A 24,430-nucleotide genomic window follows, 5' to 3' on the forward strand; every position below is an offset into this window, starting at 1 on the left:
TTTTTTAAAAATAAATTTATTTATCTATCTATCTATCTATCTACCTATCTTTGACTGTGTTGGGTCTTCATAGCTGCGCATGGGGTTTCTCTAGTTACGGCGAGCGGGGACTACTCTTTGTTGCAGTGCAAGCGCTTCCCAGTGCAGTGTTTTCTGTTGTTGTAGAGCATGGGCTCTAGGTACATGGACTCAGTAGTTGTGGTGCATGGGCTCAGTAGTTGTGGCTCACGGGCTCTAGAGCGCATGCTCAGTAGTTGTGGCGCACAGGCTTAGTTGCTCTGAAGCATGTGGGATCTTCCCAGATCAGGACTCAAACCCATGTCCCCTGCGTTTGCAGGCAGATTCTTAACCACTGAACCACCAAGGAAGTCCTTTTCTTCCTTCCTTCCTTCCTTCCTTCCTTCCTTTCTTTCTAATTCTAGAGTGGAAAATAATTCCTTCTGTCTTAAATAAAATTATTGTGACCTTATGAATCCTTCTGGCTACTGCATCATTTCTCCACTTCTGCATCATTTCTGTTAATAAGTTCACAAAATAATTGACTATATTTGCTGCACCTAATTACTTTCCTCTCATTCTGTCACAAACACTTTCAGTCTTGTTTTTACCTCCACTGCTCTGTAAAACCTACTATTATCAAGGTATCCACTGACCTTCTTATGCTCGATCCAGTGGTCAATTCTCAATCCTCATACTTCTTCATCTAGCAGCAAATTACACAATTGAGTGTGTCTTTCTCCTTGAGTCTTCTCCCTAACCCACAACATAGCAGTCATGTCACCATGCTTTCCTGGTTTTTCTTCTTCCTCATCGGGCTCTTTTTGGTCTTCATTCCTAGTAGTTCCATATTTCTCTGAACTTTAAAAATCACTGTACTTCAATTTGGGGGTCTCTTTTATTTTATCTACACTCACACCTTTGTTATTCTAATTTTTATGATTTAAATACCACCTATACTCTAAAACTCCAAAATATGTCATCAGCTTGGATATTTTCCCTGAATTCTATACTTTTATATCAAGCTTAATTCCCTCTCCACAAAGATGTTCTAGAGCCAACGCAAATCTCCAAATGTCCAGATATCAAAAGCTAATCTGTATTCACCTCTACATATCTTCCTTTGGCATTCTTTCCTATCTCAGTAAGTGGCAACTGTCTCCAGTTGTTCAGGTCAAGAGACTCACAGTCATCATTGATCAACTTGTTTACTCAGACCATACACCCAACACTTTAGCAAGTCTTAGTGACTCTTTTACCAACAAGGTGTTTACAGGGTCTTACTATTCTCATGAAATTTCTATATTCTATACTATAGTTGTTTTTGTTGGTTTGGTTTGGTTTGGTTTTTAATGTATATTTTTGCCTAAAGTCCTAAACTGCCTTTCCCATTTGGCTTATGCCCCCCGTGGAGTATAGCCTAAATAAAAGATCTCAAGGGCTTATTATTATTAAACAAATAGTTAAGTAATTAAGGCGTAATTCTCGTCTGCTGAAAGCATTACAGTGGCTTCCTATTTTGTTCAGAGATGAAGCCATAGTGATTATAAAGACCTATCATGCTTCACAAGGTTTCTCTTCACTCCACCCCCAGTGGCCTTCTCTGAATTCCATCTCCTTTCCCCACACCTTGGTCAGCTTGCTCTCCATAGACTGCCCCCCTTCTTTAAACCCTTAAGGCACATTTCATCTTTGTACTTACAATTTTCTCTTCGTAGCAGTTTCATATGAGTTGTTTTCTTATCCTTTAAGTCCTTGATCAAATATTACTTTTTTAACAAAGAGATTTCTGTCCACAAAATTCAAAATTACAACACTCCAACTCTGCTCCCATCCCCACCTAAACTATCTCACTTGTCTGCTTAATTTTGACCAGTGTTTGTATAAAATAATTTATACATTACAATTATTTTTATGTAGTTAGCATGTAATCTCTATAAGAGAAGTAATGGCTGTCTCAATTTTTATCCCAGAACATAGAAAATTGCCTGGCATACAGATTTACATGAATTATTGAATGTATAAAGGATTCAGTGTGTTTCATTTGATTTGCCTATGAATCATAGTTGAAATGCACAATTAATAATGGGACATGGGACTCCATGAATTTTGACAAGGGTCAAGACTTGGGTATAATTGAGGAAATCATTAATAATTAATACCTCAGATTAAATGGAGAGTATAAGAGGTAAATGATGTAATCAAGGACAGATCCCTGGAATACCTCAGTTTAATTGATGGATTTTTAAGTATATGAACAAATAAAATTATAAACAATTATTTAGAAAGTTAGTGTAACTACCTGCGAGGAGAAAATTTTAAACATATGTGATCAAATTCTGTTAAAAGATCAATAGGATAATGATTTGATTTGGCATTTGGGTAATGAACTGAGGAATTTGCAGGGTCTCAGATGTGCTACAGATTGGCTATAACATTAGATTAAACTCACAATTGAAATAGGAAAAAATATATAAAATTTATTGGAAATAAGGTGGCTGCTCAGAGCAGAAGCAGATGGAACCCATCTCAGCATCATCCCTGAGGTGCATGCAGTTGATAGCTACACTCTGCATGTTAGGGTCTTGCTAAATCTAGGAAGCTCAATTCTTTATACGACAATTCCCTTAATGTTTGAGACTTTTTATCGCGTGGAGACTGATGAAAAAACCTAGGAGAAAATAATTTAATATAGAGAATTGGGTGGTTATGAAGTCATTTGAGAAGCAGGGAAAAGGGAAGGCACGAGATAGCCACCAATCTTCTGGCTTCAAGGTCATAATATACCTCAAGTGAGGTGCAAGGTCAAGTCAGCAACTGCTAATCAGAGGTCAGAAAGCCCTGCAGCCAAGCTGCCCTGCTGCTGATATCACAGCCACCAGCACCAGGAACTGTGTGATTAGACTGTGGAATAGGGAGTCCAGCTGCTTCCATCATCCACATCTGTAGGTCTCCTTGTCCACGGGCACCTCCTCAGAAGAGTAGGGATGTCATACACGCTCTTTCAGCATGTTAAACCACTAAGATGTGCAGCTCATCCTAAGTGCCTCCATGGTTCTAACAACCATAGCAACAAGTGAACCTGGGAAATAAAGATTTTAGCCTTCCATTTCTTATGATAAAGGGGAGTAGCAAAGATGATGGAAATGGATGTGGAGTATCATTAGAAAATATTTAAGGTAAGGTTTCAAACACCATTCTAGAAAAATATTCACTTCAGTACTTTCACTTACAAAGGCTGACAAATATCAAACTGTTCCTATTGATCTAAGTTTAGCAAGACCACATCCTCACCTGTGGGGAAAGAGCTGAGTCAGTGAATCTGAACCCTACCTTAGTTGCCAGCTTCCCAGCATTCTAATAAACCAAAGTTCCAGAAGTAAAGATGTTGGGACAGAAATTAGGAACAATCTATTCAAGCAGTGTGACAGAGAAACAAAAGAAGAGTTTGTTGCCTGAGAATGGAGTAGAACAGAAGAAAGCTTGTCATTTGGGAGATTTTTATAGTTCATGGTAATAAGGCAGAGAAGAAAGAGAGACTGAAACTCCAAAAGAGAAGAAAAAGGGAAGAGAAGAGCTACCTGGTGATGCAGTATTCTGCAGAAGAAAAAAGTAAAAGTAACGCCATTCAGAGATGGAGGATTTGGCCTTGGGAAAGAGGAGAGTGTACTTCCATTAATCCGAAAGTGATAGAATACAATTTGAGTGAACTTACTTGATGATTTCTGTTTTTCACTTTTGATATCAAGGTCTATTTATTCTCTGATAATTGAGGACACAGTTGAGGAAGAGAGTTTAAAGATCTAAAATACACACACATGCATACACATCCACAAATCATCTTTTATATTGCTGCTGTATTCAACATTTTTGACTCTCACCTTATCCTGAATCCTGAGGAAATACTGTTTTGTAATCCCATGATTCATCTTCAATTTGAAATTTTTCAACTTAAAATATTTACTCATCCAAGATATCCTTTGCAGGTGCATTATATTCTTCAACTCTCTTTCTTTTCTTCTACATGAATATCTTTGGGCATATGCTTTCAGAATTTTGCCTTATAGGGGCATCTTCACTTTGGGATGCTTTTTTTTGTTAGATGGGGGAACATAATATTTGATGTATTATTTTCACTTTATTTCCAAACATCTATGCATATATCTGCTTATTGCCCTCTTCCTTTTTCATAAAGTTTCTTGTACTTTTACTTTACTTATTAGTTCTTTTTTATTTAATTGTATTCTTTTATTTTATCAGAATTAAAGTCAGAGGAGCAACTCCTCTTATTGTTCCTTTACCTGTTACAATATAAAGTAATTATCAAGGCAGACTTTTTATAAGTTTTCTCATTTATACTTTGATCAAACTATGACTTAGGCATATGTTTAAATATCAAAATGCTTATCAATGTTATTTAGACCCTGAGAGTCATTTTAAAGAAAGGGTAACTGAGAATAATATTTGTAAATGTCCTGTGATGTATATCCATCAACTCACCCTTACAACAGCAACTTTAATATTATTATTAACATTTTGCTTATAAGAATACTGGTACCCAATAAGTTTAATTTGCCTAGAATCATACAGCAACTCCAGAGACTGTTCCTATCTGACTCTTAGACCGTGACACCAAGTCTTTGCTATTATACACAGCAGATATTTCTAAGCTGAACCTCAGTATTGTATCTTTTACCTACCATTTGACTAAAATATTGATAGATGCCAATGACTACAAAATAAAGTGATAGTAAGAGAATGGTTACCAGAGAAGGATAACAAAGACTATGATGACTAATATTTATTAAGTGCTTAGTATATTTCAAGTTCTGTTTTATGTGTTCTTCATTATTTAATACTCATAGCATCCTAGCAGTGGATATTATTCTAATCTCTATTTTAGGGAGAAAAATACTGATGATTGAAAAGATTAAGAGACTTGTCCAAGGCTGAAGTTGACAAAAGTAGCAAGACCAGACTTTGGATCCATAGATTCTGATTATATATATTCAGGCTCTTCATCGAACCCTATATTGGTACCAGTCGAGGTGAAAAGGAAGAGTAAATAAATATGTGTTTGCATCATTGTCCTATTTATTCATTCAGGGATAGGTGGCATTCATTAATTATTAAGATGAAAGGTGCTACGAAGTAATTTAGAAAAATATGCTAACAATGATGGGAGCACTGCATACGGAATTCACATCCACAAGCCCTATTTGAAACACTGGACTGCGTTTGATTATCTTTTACAATATGCTTGCATACACCCAGTGAGCTTAGATATTTCAGGATCTTGAAAGCCAGACTGAAGTCTAAGTTTGCTGTTGTAAAGAGGAGGAAACTCCTGAATATCTTCCTCAGGGAAGTGACGTGATCAGAATGGTACTTTAGAAAAATTGATTTTGCGTTACCTGCCATATGGTTTGAAATTTGGTGTGCTGTCCATAGAAAAGGAAGCTGAGAGCCAATAATGGCATTGCAGGTAGAAGCAGATAGGGCCTGGGCTTGGGAGTTAACAGTAGAAACAGGAAGGAAAAGATGGATATAAGAATTATAATGCAGGAAAGATGAAAATAACTTTGTGACTAATTTTGATGTATATCAGAGGTAGAATCAAGGATGAATGTGATTACAAAACAATTGAGAAAGTGGAGAGAAGAATTAGAGATGTTGGTTCTACATCAGGCACTATTCACTTGGACATACTCTATACCTTTGTGTACTGTTTTTAATTACTGAAATATTTAATACATCATGTATTTCCTGAGGACTGAGTATAGTCTATCAGTATTTTCAATGATACATGTATGTATATATGTATGTATGCATGCATGTATAAATTGTGTATATCAAATATTTTATCCCTTTCTACAAGAAATTCATAATTTAGTAGTCAGTGGGTGGTTGGACATGTAAAATCAGAATGGAAACAAATATTTAGGAAGATTTTAGAGTTGCAAATCATAAGCACACTTTGCTTTTTAGTCAGGTAACAGAAAGAAGAGGCCAATAAAAAATAAATGTAAATGAAAAACCAAGGTAAGAGTCAACAGGTCTGAAAATAGACTATATGGCTAGAAAAAGATGCCCACTGGCTTATATTTTGGTGATGGTACTTTTGTGCTATGAATAAAAACCTGGTTGGTGTACCATGTCAGGGTGTACAGCTTAGCAAATGGTGTATACTTCTGCCCTGAGGGTAAGAACCCAGAACCGTATACATGCCATATGGTCAAAAGTAAAAGCCCAGAAGAATCACATTTCTTTCTCCTTCCCTAGTACTTAAAACCTTTCCTTTTGAAGTGTATCCTCAAACTAAAGGTTATCATTGCTGTGATGTCCAACCTAGACCTAGTTGACATTAGAGAGTCACTCAGCATGAGGTGAGGAATTGGTAGTGTTATTCAGAACAATCAATGTGTGTGTGTTTTTTCCTCCTCTTCAAACTTTAGATCAAACCTACAGATGAAAAGAACCTATAGTTATAACCCAGGGATTAAAGAAACTTTTTAAAACTATGATCATTTTTATGACAACTTAAATAAATTATTAAGATAATTTAAAATGTTTACTTCCAGATAAGATTTTAATAGCAATATGACTTTGGGATGCATCAGTATTCTACACATTTATTTGTGAACCTTAGAGTTACAGCATAATGCACTTCATAGGATCTCCAAATAATTTACAGTTACTAATTAGAGCTGAACTGTACACTGTTGCATTTCTTTACAATATTAATATCTAAAAGGCCATAAACCTGCCTTCTTGGCTCTTGCCCAGTACCATTCATAAGGCATATTTTTATTTGACCTACAGTGCTCTCTTTTAACTTTAGCTAATAAGGCACATTTGACTTTTGACAGCCATTAGAGATTTTTTTTTTTTTTTTTGCGGTACACGGGCCTCTCACTGTCGTGGCCTCTCCCGTTGCGGAGCACAGGCTCCGGATGCACAGGCTCAGCGGCCATGGCTCACGGGCCCAGCCGCTCTGCAGCACGTGGGATCCTCCTGGACCGGGGCACGAACCCGTGTCCCCTGCATCGGCAGGCGGACTCTCAGCCACTTCGCCACCAGGGAAGCCCCCATTAGAGATTTTTATATGAATGTTTGGTTATATCAGAACAAAAATTTACGTCTACTGCATTATTTTCAATCAAGTGTTTTTTTTTTAATTTTTGCTTTTGTAGAGCTAATTCCAGAGATGGAACTATATATTTTATTTACATATTTATATAACACATGCATATAATTTACATAAACTAAGTGTAAATTTCCAATCTTTATGATTTTCTTCAAATGTGATATTGAAAAAAAAGAGAGAGAGAGATTGAGAGACAGAAAGGACCGAGAGAAATTCCTTTCATGTTTAACATGCCTCTAATTACTCATGTTTCCAGAGCAAAGGTTTCATCGATTTCCTCATCAAGACTTTTTTCCCTCTTATTTTCTCCTGTTGCCTGTTCGACCTTTCAGATAATTCTTTATAAAGCTTTGTGTACTAGAAAATAAAATGAAATTTCACCCAGGATATCTTCTTGAGTTTGAAATAATGTGAGTAATGGATTAATACAAAAACACATAGAAGAATTTTGTAGCTGTCTCCTTTAAATACAGGGATTAAACTTAAATATCTAACTTTATTTTAATTAACTGATACTTAAATTAAATTTTAAAAGATAGTTTAGAGTTTTATTTAGTTCATAATGACAATTTATCTAAACTTAACACTTGCCACCAAGTTATTAATATAATTTTAATAAACAAAATGGAAATAAATCTCACATTTTCACAAAAGATAATTCTTTATGCTAATGATTCAGTAAAATCTATTCTTATATTTTAATTGTGCCTGCATTTTCTCTCTCACACACACAAACACACACACACACACACACTCACACATGCACACTCATGAGATTGTTTCCTTGAATGGAAATAACATGCTTATATTGTATAGTAAAGGCAGAAGTAAAATTATTCTCCCAATAAATGAAATTTGATATTGAATATTTTACTCTTTATTTTCTATAGTAATAAAGATTGACTAATGTATACCTTCTTGCAATTTGAAGAGATCATTCAGCGGTTTATGCAAGCTTTGCAATTCAAATATATTAAGTGATATAGGCAACAATTGTCTTTTATTCCTAGTGCTCAGAGCACCATAAGTCTTAATAATGGCCATCCACATTACCTGGGTTATATTTCCTTTGTTTTTATTCCTTTGTAGATGTGCCATCCAATCCCTATGGAGTGAAGATTATAGAGCTGTCACAGACCACAGCCAAGGTTTCTTTCAGCAAGCCGGACTCCCATGGAGGTGTGCCTATTAATCACTATCAAGTGGATGTTAAAGAAGTGGCATCAGAAACCTGGAAAATAGTACGCTCCCATGGAGTTCAAAGTGAGTCAATGATTTCAAAGTGTGTTGGTTAATTCAAGCTGATCTCCAACATACCTGTGTGATTAGCTTTTTAGTTTCCTTCAACATGTTATTTTTCTTTCTTTTCATGAGATAGGATTGGAAAGACGTTCCCACTGTCTTATTCTTCTTAAGAATACTTTAATAAAGAGTACAAAAGTTTCCATCTTTAGTAAAGATTAAAGAGTTTTGGGAATTCCCTGGCAGTCCAGTGGTTTGGACTTGGCACTTTCACTGCCATGGGCCTGGGTTCAATCCCTGGTCAGGGAACTAAGATCCTGTAAGCCTTTCGGCTCAGCCAAAAATAAAATTAAAAAAAAAAAAAAGTTTAGCAAAATCACCAAAGTTTAATTCCAGGGGAAAAGTTAGTATTTAAAATTTGGGTGTTTGAAAACAAATTGCTGACGTTACATTTGATGGCTGAATATTATCAAGTGTGTGTTTTCTATTTATTAATAATATTTCTTTCATAAGTAGGTGTGAAAGTCATACTGTAAAATGTATGTCTTGTATATATACTCATGAAGCCATCTATAAAAATTGACCTTGCGTAAGAAAATCTCCTTCAAAATTATGTTTTGAAATCTCAAATTTTTACTGCGTGTCATAAGATTTTGAATAATAGAATTAGCTAGCTATGAGAAGTTAGAACACTTTGCAACAGTTCTTTTCACTTATGTTGAATTTCATCATGTGAATATGTGATTTTTTTCTCCATTATTAGAAGAAACTAAATTAGGGAATAATACTGAATTACCAGAGTTGGACTCTGTTAATTGCACACACACTTATGAGCTTGTTTCCTTGAATGGAAATAAAATGCTTATATTGTATAGTAAAAGCAATACATGGCCCAAAACGACAGTATAAAATAGTGAGGAAAGTACTGCTGCAGAGTACTTTGCAAAGTACCTCCTTTGCTGGCTCTGCCTTGACCCTAACATGTAGTGTGAAGGTTCTATAAAAGGCATGAGCCCTCCTGGGAAGAATTGTCCTAGTGGACAATGGAGACAGAACAGATAAAATCATTTGAGGCTCACCTGTGTTGGCACCTGCTTGTTCAGTTTTGACTAAGAGTAACTATAGGTTTTTGATAGAAGTGTTGGGAATTTTGTCAATCAATCATGAATCATTTACACATTCTTCAAATAATGCCCCCAAACAGGTCAGCTCTTACCACTGCTTTTAATGATGAGAAATTCTGGATAGTTAATGTTCTTTGTGTACATGCTATGTGGTTCAGGAGAGAAGATGCATAAAGGTCATGCAGAAAAAGAATGAATGAGTGAGTTCAAGGACGCTAGTAAAAGAAATGATTATCCTAGATGTAGGAGTCATATTTTTTTAAGAAAGAGAAAACAAGAGAGGGTGAAAGGCGAGAGACAGAAAGAGAAGATATTTCCGACAGTAGAGAATATTGATAGTGGGCACTCCATCACAGACATGAAGAAACGGAATGTGAGGTCCGAACACGATAGAAATTACACTCGGCAGAATAGTACTGCCACACCCTGCCCCTCCACCCTGGGTTAGAGGGAGGAGGTGAATAGATTTTCCCAAGACTTCTTACAAAGTTGCAACACCATGGAGAATTTATCATGGCTTTGGACTGGCCAAGTTTTTCAAGTTCAAAAACCTGATTTTGTACCCCATGTATACATCGCTCAGAGGCAAATTTCCATGCTTATAACAGTGGTATATAATAGCAAAGAACATTTGGTGATTTACTGTGAGAAATCACTATCCCAGAAATGAGACATTCAGAGTCTATACAATGAGTACGTGTGTATATTACGTAGGAAAGAAAATGTGTCCGAAGTGTGTTTGGTGAGTCTCTAATGTCAGAAAGAGAAGTCACATGAATATGGCATTTAATGGCTTCAGACTGGGACAGCTTAAAGCTTGCCAATAAGACCAAAATACTTTAAGTCCCGTGGCTGGAGCTTTTTCCCCTTTACATGAGGGAAATATCTGCACTGATATATTTTTTTTCTTTTTCGCAGCTTACTCTTCTTTCAGAGATATGTTAATAAGTTCCTTGAATCAGGTTGCAATCATGTAACCAAACATGATCTCAACTCAGTGTAGTACAAACACAATTTTTTAATGCAATTACTCATTTCATCATTTTGGGGGAAATCTCCTTTTCTGTTATTTAACATCTTTAGCAGACACTATAGATTTATGGTCCTCTTCAAGTACAAATACATTCAGTTAAATCCCGCAAAACTTAAAACTTATAAAGTCCAATTTAGCACTCATATTTTCTCTGGCCACCATACAGCTGGATCTTATCCTGGGGATCTGAGAGTGGGAAGGTGGCATGAACTACATCTTCTCTCGGAGAGAAAAAAGGAGTCAAATACCTCTTATTTTTCTGGTGCTATAATTCTCCTCAGGCTGTGCCTGACACCTGTGCTCTCTGTGAGACCACATCTAAATACCTGTCTCCTGGGGATGCATGTGTGGGGTGCAAGCACACCAGAAGACTTTTTGGAGAGAGAGTGTCCTCAGATGGAACACTGCTCAGCTTGACCTCCTTGCCCTGGTCTCAGTAGGTTTCGCCTTGAGTGTAACTATAGTCCATCAACTTTATGGAGTATCCATTTAACCTGAGGAAAAGTTCCACGTCCTTATTAAGCTGAAATATAAGAACCTAGACTGCCTCACAGGTTTCCTCTTCCAGAAGACAGATTAATGTTCTGTAAAAACAAGAATTCCAAATGAGGATGGAAATACCAAAATCCCTCCACCTCCACTTTTTGCTGACAAATCCAATGGATCTGTTCATCCATTTGTGTTATCCTCACCTGCCAGAAGGGAAGAGAGACCTCTCCTAGGAGGAAGGTGCACTAATCCAATGGAATGATATTCTTCTCCATGTCATCTTCTGCTTATACAGAGTGTGATGCAGTGAGCTTGGGGGTTGGAATGTTGGGACTGAGGTTCCAGAGACAGTTCAGCCTCTTCTTATTCAACTCTGTGGGGGATGCCTAACATTTTCTCAATTGCTTAGTATTTTCCATCTCTTTCTTCTCTTTATGAATTATCGCAGTTAAAAATTCCAAGACAGCAGAAGCAGGCCCACGCATTTCCACACAACTTTCTGTTGCTGAACTTGAGATTAAGTGCACTTTAGTAATGTGATTAATGTTGAATTTACACTGTATATCTCAAATGATAAGGTGATCTCATTTCATGTATAAAAACTCAAATCTTTAAGTGTTTCATCTTGTAGCCCTAGTATTTGGTTAACAGGCAGGAATGTAAATATGTAACTAAGAGAAAAACATAAATGCAAAGGGTAGCCAGGGACAAGCTGGACAATCCCACTGGAACCAATCCTAACAATCTAGAAAATGTGTGTCTGGCATTTGCTCTTCCTTTAGCAAAGAGATGTACCATTTTTGTAAAGATATAGTAAAGATATAGAATAACATAAAGAGATATAGATCAGAATAACAAATGCTTTATGTTGATAGAAATATAAAATATGGAATGCATAATCATAGTCATGTTTTATGTAAAATTTACATCAATAATTTGAATGTTAGAATATATAACATAGTTTAGATTTAAACTTTCTACCTTAAGCACACATATTTTCATTGAGTCACTATGGTTTCCTTTAAAAGTTATACTTCAACCTTGCTCACATTTTTCCAACCAGACAGGCTTATGTCCTTTTAACAATGCCTAGAATTACCCTTTTACCCTGGCCAACCTACAATGTGCTCTCACAATCAGTCCTTCTTGGAAGTGCTTTCACACTAAAATTTTCTCTTCCCCCAGAATGAGTCTCCAGCAAGCAACAACATATTTCTTACATTATATTTATATTTTAATATATTACATTATATCATATTCTACTTCTTATACTACAAATCTCTGATTTATCTTTTCTCCTAGCTTATAAATTCCATGAGTGGAACTAGTATGCCCATTCATTTCAGTATTTCAAGGGCCAAAATATATGAGAGTAGAGGGTAGAGGGAATGATGAAATTTGGTAGAGGTGGGAGAAGGGAAAGGGCTATTTTATAGCACCTTATTATTGAGTCTCTGTAAGGTGAATCTGTTATATATCCCCCTTTCAATACATTTGTGTCTACAGAAGCAGCAAGGTGTTTATTAGGGATAGACATCTTTGAAAGAAGAGGGGAGAAACAAAGCTGGGAAAATGGAGTAATTGAACTGCAATGCAGGCTCCACAAAACCTCAGTCAACTGGATGAGGATCTCTCAAGGCAACATTGTCCATCTTGGATGGACCACTTCACTTTTAATAAATGGTTATTGAGCAACATGACCTTAAGGTGTAGTGGGTCAGTAGGCAGGTCTTGATGGGCAGCTCCAGTTACATGGCCATGTGTTCTGATTGTGATCCCTTAGCCAGTCATTTCTTCTTGCTCAATTACATGCCAGGAATTTTTTAAAATGGTATATAATTCTGCACAGAATATGGTATCACCTTGCTCATGAAACCTGGAGACTTCATTGTGATTCTCCCCTGGCAATGACCACAAATGCCACAGAATATTTCTTCCCATCCCTAATACATCAAACAACATTAGGTTCACTGCATCAGTCATATGGCCCAAGTGGCAGGGCAACTTGAACCACTGCTTGGACCTGTTGCAGTGCCCTTTTTTGCTGCGGTCCCAGTTCAATGCTGGCATGGCAGCCTTGTGCACCATTTAGTGCCTAAGCTCCATTTTCCTCTGTAAATCTCAAAAGTCTAATGCATCAAACTCACTGATGAATACCCTATCAGATCTCCTGCCTCATCAGAGACCTCTACTTTTGGTATCAACTGTTCCATATTTTATTATCCAGTAGCAGACACAGAGATTTAGTTTGGACTGCAGGGTATCTTGTAAAAGGAATTAGGGCTTTGATCAGGCAGGAGGGAAGTTGGACTGTACCGGAGGCATGATAATGCCTCAGCCCACCCATCAAGGAAGTCTGGAATGAGGAGTATTACATTCTGTATAATGTCCACCTTAGACTAAAATGGCCAGTCCTTTATACCCTTGCTTCTTTCTTTACTCAGGTGCAATCTTCTCCGGGAACAGTACAACTGTGTTAGAGACAGCTTTTTGCACCTGAGACAGACCCTAACCGTCTGCAGCCTGAATTATCCCCAGCTAGGCAGCAAATGGGAATCTTAGCTGACATCTCCATATTTACTATAATATCCTCTTTATTATGTATCTATTTAAAATAAAATCCCCAAAGCTGATCTAATTTCATAGATCAAAATCTTGTTGAAGTTTGAATTGTGAGGTATAATAAATTCTGCAATGCATGTATCTATATATAGTTATGAATATTGTATACACAAAACTAAGAATTTATGATCTTCATTTATTTAGCACTATTTCTCAATTTTTTCTATTGAAAGATATTTCTGTCAAATAAATCATCAGAACATTTAAATATGGTTCCTTTGCCCTCAAAATGTTTTCTAGGATATTTCCAAGTCATCTATTAGCTGACTTGAGAAACAAAATTGGTTTATATTAATACGTGAGCAAATTCTCATTTAGTACATGAAGATTTGTTGATGATGTTTTGAGTGAAATTACTCTGAAAATGTATTCATTCCACCTCACACTGTATATAGATAGTTTTCTAAAATGATCATGTTGTTCCTCCTTGCTGAGGAAAAATATCAGTGATCTGGCAATTAATGTAACATTAAAGGTAACTAACATTTCTGTCTTAGTTTAGGCTGCTGTAACAAAATGTCTTAGATCAGGTGGATTAAACAACAGATACTTATTTCCCACAGTTCTGGAGACTGGGAAGTCCAAGATCAAGGTGCCATATGGTTTGATTCCTAGGATGACCCTCTCTCTGGCCTGCAGGTGGCCACCTTCTCACCATGTCCAGACAGAGAAGAGAGAGGGAGACAGAGAAAGAGAGAGAAAGTGTGCAGCGTGCTCAGGTTTCTAGTCCTCTTGTTATAAGAACACTAATTTCTCCACCCTCATAACCTCATCTAAACCTAATTACCTCCCAAAGGACCCACCTCCAAAAGGATCACATTAGGGCTTCAACATATAAATTTGGGGGGGAAGGAATACAATTCAGTCCCAAATATTCACTCTTTTGCAATCATTGTGGTGAGAACTGAAAATAAAGTCAATAGTCAACAAACTGAAGAATTTGGTAGTATCAATATATTCTGTTTTACAGAGAATAAAGCTGAGGGCAATCCATATAAAGGAGAAAACTGAGACTCTAACGTGTAGTGTCTTATCCCTAACGTCATATGGATGAATAATATTGAAACTAAAATTCAAACTCAGATAGGAAATCTGGTTCCAAAGCCTACACTATTAACTATCATGGACTTTGTATCTTTCATTCAGTTAAGAGTTGAGAAAGTGGAACACAAATTACTGCCTTGTAGAATATGAGTTATATATATGTGTGTGTATGTGTGTGTGTGTGTGATTGTTGCGATGTGTTTTCGATAGCTAATGGGAGGTAGTTTTATAGATAATTTAAGGGGTAATTTGCCTGACAGAGTTAAATATGAATTAGAAAGGTGAAATATCACTGTTATTTGAGTTTATTATTAGAAAAGAATAAAGCTGAAGGGAAGGGAAGGGAGGAAAAACAAGGCAGACATTTTAAGCATGTTTGTTCATTCCACCCCATATATGGATGGTTGACTAGACTACAGCATGACAATAAAGTCCAGAAAATATATAATAAATATTGTGTGTGTGTGAGTTGTGAGACTATATGATGTAGTAATTGATGATTTCAAAAGGATATCAATTGAGACAAAAATAATTACATAGTAGCTTATTTCCTTTGTGCTTCAATGCATTATAGACATAAGAATCAGGGTAATTTACTAAAAACATTATTATAGGGGAGCTAGAGAATGTGGCCCAAGTACACCCTCTCTGGTGTAGCTTGATTTAAGGGTGAAAGTTATATGAACTGAAGCAGAGAACAGGCTTCAGAGATAGTGAGAATCTCAAAAATTGTATTCAACTTTGTAATTGTCCATATATACATATTCTGGAAGGGAGATCCATAGCTTTCATTCATTCTCAAAAGATTTATATTAAAAATGTTCTTATTTCAACTTTGTTTTCAAATTACAGTTCAGCTGAGTATACAATCAAACTTGATAGTTACTTTCCTTTTGTAATCTAAGGAGAATATTTTATTCTCTTCTGGCTTCCGTTGTTACTGTTTTGAAGTCTGCTGTTAGTTGTCATTTTTTTAATAAATAGTACATGTCATAATGTGGATTTCTGTATTTGTTCTGCTTGGGGTTCAGTTTGATTTCTGAATCTGAAAATCCCTATCTTTCATCAGCTGTGGAAAATATTATATCATTACCTTCTTGAATATTCTCTTCTCCCATTCTCTCTATTCCTTTATTCTGAAAATCTAAGTAACATGCTAAACTTGTTATTTGAAAGCTTAGAATACCATATCTCCTTACATATATTTTATTATGTTTCATTCTTTTATTATGCTATTCAGCTCTGTCTACTAGCTCACTCATTCTTTGTTCACTTATGTTTAATCTGCCATTCAACCTCTTATTAAGTTTTTAATTCAATGATCACATTTTAATTTACATAATTTCTATTAGTTCATTGGCTTGTTTCAGCAGACTCTCACTCAGAGTGGCTTATTTACTAGTATATTTTATGGCTTTAGGTTGTGATCTCTTATTTTGCTTATCTTCTTTACTGGGAATCCTGCAAGGCCTTAGGTTTGGGTGTATTCTTCCACAGAAGATATCTGTTTGCCTCTGGAAATTACCCTGGAGCATTACAAAGCTGGAAGCACCAGAGCACCCTAAATTAATTTCTTGATTTGAGGTATTCTATGAGAGTACTATGAGAGCAGGTTTATAGTTACTGATTGTCAAACAAATATTTATCTACCCACCTCACCCCACCCAATCAAACTAGGATTTGGTTCAAGGCCAAGCCAGACAAATGTAGTTGCCAGTAGTCTTCTGTGTGTGTGTGTGTGTGTATGTGTGTGTGTGTGTGTGTGTGTGTTTTCTAGCTCACACTTTGAGTTTCATCCAAGAACTCAGACGTTCCTGGCTCCATGCAGGAGTCCCATCCTCAAATCTCTCTCATATCTTCTTTCCCCAGTGATGATATTCAAAATCAGTCTGCGTGAAAGCTCTCAGTTATCTGAATACCAGTGTTTTCAACAGGACTGCAGAATTGATAGAAATGCAGTTCCATGGCTACTCCTCTAGTTTCATATCTCCCCGTCCACTTCAATTTTGATAGTTTAGAGTTTGCCTTTCTTTTCTGTGAGATAATATGTACATTTAAACAGACTTTTGAAAATGATATGTATAATCTGTAATTGTACTTAGAAAACTTGTTTCTCTGTCTGTGTAAGTAACCCTATGCTGAAATTCTGAAGATATATTTTAAGGCACTCATATATTTTTAAATAGTGAAAAAAATGCTAATTTTGTGTATTTGTTTTATAGTTTGTGCTAATCATTCATCTTAAACTTTAAGAGCTTTTTAAAACATAATTATACTCATTGCCTTTTAGGCATTTGTTAAAAGATAGATTTAGGTTTATCTATGAAAAGACATGTGCATATGGTCATGAACGTTTCAGCTACTACGTTTTTTTTGACCTCAGAGTGGCTTTATGTTTTTCTAATTTACGTTAGTTTAGTGGATGTTTAGTTACTTTTCCTTATTCATAAATATCTGTAATTCATTATATACTGTTCATGTATCTGCTTCTATTTGCTGATATCGTGACATAGAAATAAATATCAGTTCTCACTTGATTGTAATGTCATTCAGCAGGAAAATTTTAGCATCATAATTCTCCTGTTAATAGATTCTGATTCTAAATGACTCACTAATTAATTTCCTATGAATTACACTTGCTTACTCTGTACCTGGTCCTAGGCTTAGGGATCAGTTGAAGCCTAGACCTATTATTATGTTCTCCAAGATTTAGCTGAAGCGCTACTGACCATCCCAATCCCTGATGTGACATAAAACTAATTTTCAAAGCATAAATAATTGTGAATAAATCATAAATCAAAAACTTAAACTATTCAAATATAGAATGCGGGTCATTCTGACATTTAATTTTGAGTGAAAATCATGTTTTACAGGTGTAGCACTGTTTGGCTGGGAGGGCTACATGACATTCATTACCATATCATTTAACATTTTGTAAGTGTGTTCTATACACCTCATTGGGCACAAATGAAGAGAAAATCATAATCTTGCAAAACAGCTACTCATTTTTCAGTCTTCAAACTCAAAATGAAAAATTAAGATTTTAAAATATCAAGTTCTTTTTGACAGAACATAAAACAGTTCTCTCAAATAGCATAATCTCTTTCTTTTGATTTGTGAAATGGTTAGCCAGCTAGAATCACACATAGAAGTCCTTCCATGTCTACCAAAATTATATATGCTTTGCTTTATTTGGGTCTAAGATTATAGTAGAACTTCCCTTTGTTCCTGAAAATAAGGGAGATAACCTTTATTTGAAAATAAGAGCATTATCTAAATAAAATTCCATTGAAACTTTTATTTTTCCAAATTCTTGCCATTTTCACTAATAAAGGAATGTAGTTATTGATTACAATTTGGAAATAAATACACAGTTGGATTTTTTAGTCCTGTCATTGTGTAGTTCCACTGAACCTTCAATGTGGCTTTGCAGGATGCAATTTCAGTGTGTAAATTTTAGATGTAATTTTAACATTATAGTATTTAGTTTGTAAATACTATAGTTAAAAGTATGAGCATGCGGGCTTCCCTGGTGGTGCAGTAGTTGAGAGTCCGCCTGCCGTTGCAGGGGACACGGGTTCGTGCCCCAGTCTGGGAATATCCCACATGCCGCAGAGAGGCTTGGGCCCGTGAGCCATGGACGCTGAGCCTGCGTGTCTGGAGCCTGTGCTCTGCAATGGGAGAGGCCACAACAGTGAGAGGCCCGCGTATCACAAAAAAAAAAAAAAAAAAAAAAAAAAATGAGCATGCTTCATTATTACATATAATTCCAAACTTTGTATCCAGGCTTTAATTTTAGCAAAGGATCTGTTTAATTAAAATTTGAAAGAAAAAAATCAATTTATTTGGTAGAGAAAGCCATTTTCATTTTTTTTGAAAAGTAGTATTCAATAAGCATCTTTTCCAAGATTGTTTTGAAGTGTGTGTTTGGATTTATACAATACATGCCTGTGTCTGATAGATCAGCAACTGATTTTGAATAGAAGTTTAAATTGAAATAGGTTGAAGATTAGTGCTACTCTACTATAATTTTTTTCATTTTAACATATTTTTCAATTTCTGTCAATTTTAAAATTTCTAAATCTTTCATTCTCTGATCATTTCGTATTTCATGAGTACTATATATTCTCTCTCTGTTAATTGTAATTATAGTCTGTTTTCAAAGTTGTTTCTGTTCCCTAATTTTTTTCCTAGACTTATTTTGTTTTTATTATTGTTATTGATTTTATTCTCTGTCATTCATATTGGAAACTTTTCTCAAATATTTGGTGATCCTTGTCTGGATGTGTATACCTCAAAGAGAAAAAAACACCACTAGGCTCTGTTTGCAAGGGCAGGGCTTCTCAAGCTTTGTGATCAGATGGGTTTATGATTCCCCATCAACAAAGGTCTGTGAAATGTCAGCTGCTTGTAGATATCTTTTTTGAGGATTTTTAGTTATTATCTACATATTTGACTACTGGAGCTTTGTGGAAAAGCACTTTATGTTAGATGGTATCCCACAAATTTTTGCCGGCTCATCAGCTCCAAACTCCCTCATATTTATAACCCCATAGTTTAAGCTTCCTTGGTTCATTTTATCTAGTTAATAAACCTTTCATCTTCTGTTGAGAGAGAGGAATTCATCTTCCCTTAAATCTGAGACAAGAACGTGAAAGTACAGTTGTTCAAACGTTTGGTGATCATCCATTTCTTTGTTCCCATGTTTTGGACTTAAAATTTCTGAGACTTTCCTGAGTTCTGTAGGTCTAATCAGTTTACCTCCACTTGCCATCTCATCTTTATATACAGATATTTATTGTTTTTGTGTAATATTTTTTTACATTTGGGTTTTATCAAGTTTTAAAGCACAGACAATATTATATTAAAATTAATCCATTAATATATTGATGGTTATAATATTGAAAATTCCCCTTTAGAAAAATGAGCATATCAATGTTTCTTACTGAGTAATGATTAGTACCTATAATAAGCTAAATTCCCTGCTTTATTGTGTGGCTAGTGAGGAAAAAATATCACAATTATCTTGGAAACTGGCTAGTGTCATATGCATACTCAGAGGAAATTTTGAATATAAGCTTAAACTTCAAAACTTGACAGTTTTTCTCAACAAGAACCAGAATAGCAAAGGCCATTCGCTATGGACACAGTGTAAGGTTGCATATATTGTATCATATACAACTACAAGAAGAGCTATTTACATTTATTATGAGGTCAGTATTATTCAATATGGCAGCTCTGCTTATTGGTAGATATTTCTGCATTGCATAAAAGAACCTATTAGAATCCATAAAGTAATTTGATCCAACCAGTTCTATAATGGGAAGCATGCTATTTGATATCCACCTAAAATTTTATTAAGACCCCACTAGTTATGCAATAGATTTCAGGTTATTCAATAGCTCCTGGATTCTTCATTGGTAATTGAGGAACATGTTGTATATGTACGGTGCTACATCTCTAAACGGAGTACATAATAATGTAAGAGGTCATATTTTTATTAATTGTCAATTAATTTTTTTTAATGAAAATATACAGGATTGGGCTTCTTTTAATCTGAATTACAAAACTCAAAAAGAAAGTAATCGTTAATGGAAACATTTTGTGAAAGTTATTGCCTATAAAATTTCTTCCTTGATCATTGTTGAGTATGAAACATTTTGCTTTTGTTAGTATTTAAGAAGAAGGCCAGTGATTATTTAAAATATAGAGTAGGGCTTCCCTGGTGGCGCAGTGGTTGAGAGTCCGCCTGCCGATGCAGGGGACGCGGGTTCGTGCCCTGGTCCGGGAAGATCCCACATGCCGCGGAGCGGCTGGGCCCGTGAGCCATGGCTACTGAGCCTGTGCGTCCGGAGCCTGTGCTCTGCAACAGGAGAGGCCACAACAGAGAGAGGCCCATGTACCGCAAAAAAATAAATAAATAAAAATAAAATAAAATAAAATATAGAGTAAAAATAATGAGAATGAGTATCAAACTTTAACTAGAGTAAGCCCACACAAATATTTCTTCACATGCATTTTGCCATATTATGATGTTATCTAAGTTGTGACTTTCCTAAATTTATGGGGAGTTTTCTATGTTGTGTTATGGTGCCACTAAAAATAAAGAAATAATCGATATGTCTTTATGTTACTTAAAAACTTCCTTTTTAATCTTTTTTGGAAATGTACCTCAGAAGATACCACTGCATATAACATGATGATACTTTTAGGTCTTTTCTGTCTCCCCTCCTTTCAAACCACACACACAGAGTGGTTTAACTATAAAAAATGAATTTTCTTTTTTTCTTTTTCTCTTATCTTTGTGTTTTTTTCTTTTATGTGTGTTCTCAAAACATATATTGCTATACATTTTCTTTTGTGATTTATTAGCAGATATCTTTCATAAACAATGATTAAAGAATTCATGTGATCCAATGACATGAATCTGTGATAGCTACTTCATGTAATATATCATTTCTCAACAAACTTCTTTGCCTACCACTTGTGATGAAATAGGTCTAAAAGGGTGTTCTGCTTTGCTTGCTTGTTTTCTGTTTTTTGTGGGTTTTTAAAAATAATCTTGTAGTTTCCCAATAGCTAAAAGATATTTTAACATCATTTCAAATTACACTTTAAGATTTTGATTCCAATGTTTCTTTGAATCCATGTTACTTATAGTTGCCTGAGTGAAACTGGATTTCCCTCCACACGTCATTCTATTCAATTTCACAATTTTAGAAATAATTTAAAATAATCATTATTTAGTGTCAGCTCTAAGCTGCTACAGATTTTTAAAACTTAATAAGCTCCAATTCTTTTTTAAGATTCTTTACAATAAATATTTTTATGATTATACTATTTCCAACATAAATATGCCTAAATAAAATTGTCTATCATTTCTAAATGGCTATATTTCACATGGTGAAAGGCAAAAGAGAAATTGACTGCAAAAATCACCTATGTTAAATACAAGTGCAATAAACTCTTATGAATTGCAAAAAAAGGAAGAAAAATGTAATCCACAGTCATTTCACATTTTAAGTTAAAGGAAATCTGTTAGAATTTGCATGTAGGGGAAAGAGGTCTGTATGTTAAAATTCAAAACAAGAATATCTTGGACTGTTTCCAGTGTGCCCACATAAAGAACCCGAACTAAATTACAAACATATATAATTGAAATCTTAATGAATTTAAATTATGTAGAAAAAAGTATAGAGGGAACTAAACTAAGGGGAAAATTGTGTGAAATAGCAGTATTAAGTAAAATTACTTGTCTGCTGGAAACTTCCTCACATATGTCAAGATGAAGACACAAATTCATACAAAATTCTGTACTCAGCCTTGTCTCTGCTGTAATGACAGAGCTTTTATACAAATATTTTTTTTAAAAAATTAGTAAAATAAATGAGCCTTTCTGTGTGGTTATAATTTTATGAATCACAGATATAAAGGTTATGAAGAAATGAAATTAATTTATATAGGGAAGATGCTTGTGAGAAGTGAGAAAAGAAACATGAATATTTCATGAGTGCCTTATAGGAATTTAATCCACAGGTGGGTGAAAGTATTCATAGATCCTAGACACTTTAAAACATTAGAACCCATTTCACTGCTGAAAAATACACTCTTCTGGACACTTTAGTGTAAATAAGATCTTTGCTAGAATATAGCTTACAAATTCTTCTTAATTTCAGTGAGAAATCCCTATGGGCTAACCATCATGATTATTTGTATAGTGAATTTAAATGATAGGGATCTTTAGAAGACATATTTAAATTTTGTTCCCCTAAAATTTTTGAAATCATGTCCAACAATATTTAACTATATTAAAAATTATTTTATTTTATATTATTAAAATTTATTATTATGAACACTATTTTCTCTATTATTGTATATAAATATACTCAGAGTTTAAAGAGAGTATAGAGCTTTTCCTTTATAGACTAAATGGCTCAAGATTCTTTCATTGGAAATGTTCTAATGCCTTCTTCAGTAGTACCATCTTCCAAGGGGAGGATGAACACTGTGGACTGGCATGATCAGAAGTCGTTTCAGAGACTGGTACCACTCTGGTTCTCAGCTCTTTAGTATCATGTGTGTACCATGGAGATAATGCTCTTACTTTTTCCTACTGTTGCCACCTCATGTGCTCCTTTTTCTACATATTAAGGTCTGGTAAACATTTTAAATTACTAATGTAATGCTTTGACTTTTGCTCCTGTCCTTTTTTTAAAAATCACTATTGTATACAGCAGTGATATTTAAAATAGGATTCTCATATTCCAAGAAATATAAAAGATCAGCCATTAGTATGCATAAAGGTAAGCTGAAAAATAATTATCTTTCTCCAATTGAATGATATAAATTATGATTCAAATAATCACATTTAATAAATGAGTGGCAATACTAAGTATACATATATGTATATGCAAATATGTATTATGTGTTCGTGTGTATGTGTGTGCTTCATGTGTCTTTGCTTCTTTATCTCAAAATGTTCCCTTAAAAAAACACTTGGCACATCAAAACCAGTCCACTCATTGTGCCAAATGTGCATTCTACTTTCTTATGGCCATGCTTGAGTTTCTGTTACTCCTTCTACTCTTTTTTATCCATCCTTCAAGGCCCAATATAAATTTGAGCTTCTTTGTAACAATTTATTTGATTATCTTTTAGTAGAAATATTTTACATTCTTTTGCAACTCTTTAGTAAATATTGCTTATATCAGTCTTTTCCAGTGATCACCTCATAATATAAGTATTAAGATATGAGTCCTGGGCTTCCCTGGTGGCGCAGTGGTTGGGAGTCCGCCTGCCGATGCAGGGGACACGGGTTCGTATCCCGATCCGGGAGGATCCCACATGCCGCGGAGCGGCTGGGCCCGTGAGCCATGGCCACTGAGCCTGCGCGTCTGGAGCCTGTGCTCCGCAACGGGAGAGGCCACAACAGTGAGAGGCCCATATACCGCAAAAAAAAAAAAAAAAAAAAAAAAAAAAAGATATGAGTCCTATCTCTCCATCTTGACTGCACATCTGAGAACCTGTGTACCATATTGTATAGACCTTTGAATATTCTGTATCACCTAAGATGAATTAATGTACCACTTAATTATGAACTTTGCTTATACTAAAATAAAATTATGTTATTAACTGTTTCCAAACATCTGTGAATTATCACCATAACCAAGCTAAATTAAGTAAAACCACCTAAGCAAGTTGGTTGTTTTCTTCTTTCTTTGGAGTCTCCAGAGATTCCACAAGCTTTTCTGGGAATTAATGTTATGTAATTATAACCTAATTATCTGTCTTATAAAACCTAATTCTGTTTATATTAATAAACCTTCATGCCATCTACTAAAATTTTTTAAATACATATTGTAGCATTTTTAAGTTTAGACTTAAGTAGACTTGAGAAAATAGAGATAATTATCTTCCTCTAAAAAGCAGTCATAATTATTCCTAATTTTCTGCCCACTCTTCATACCAAAAGGCATTATCCAAACACTTATGACATGTGCTGCTGCAACTGGCTCACCTAACATTAAAGAAGAAAGGAGATCTCCTTAGGTAAAAGATCATGCTTGTGCAATTGGACATGTCAATGGACAGCATATTTTTCACAAGACAGGAAAATGAATGTATTCCATAAAGCTGCCTCAATCTGGAGTATTTTGCCAGAGATCTTAATTTCCACAGCTGGTTCCTGTTGTGACACAGGAACACGTAGAAATAACTTTTATTGCCTAATTG

The 24,430-nt window shown here is 35.2% G+C and overlaps 1 protein-coding gene across 1 annotated transcript in view; it reads left to right on the forward strand.

Moving 5' to 3' along the window:
• Positions 1 to 24,430, forward strand: part of NCAM2 (neural cell adhesion molecule 2) — a 211,530-nt gene that overhangs the window by 116,913 nt on the left and 70,187 nt on the right. The window contains exon 12 of the mRNA XM_065875896.1: positions 8,234 to 8,407. Within this exon, the coding sequence (XP_065731968.1) occupies positions 8,234 to 8,407 (174 nt within the window). The remainder of the gene's footprint in view (positions 1 to 8,233; positions 8,408 to 24,430) is intronic.

Source organism: Phocoena phocoena, chromosome 4 (assembly GCF_963924675.1).
Source record: "Phocoena phocoena chromosome 4, mPhoPho1.1, whole genome shotgun sequence".
NCBI classification, from domain to species: domain Eukaryota; kingdom Metazoa; phylum Chordata; class Mammalia; order Artiodactyla; family Phocoenidae; genus Phocoena; species Phocoena phocoena.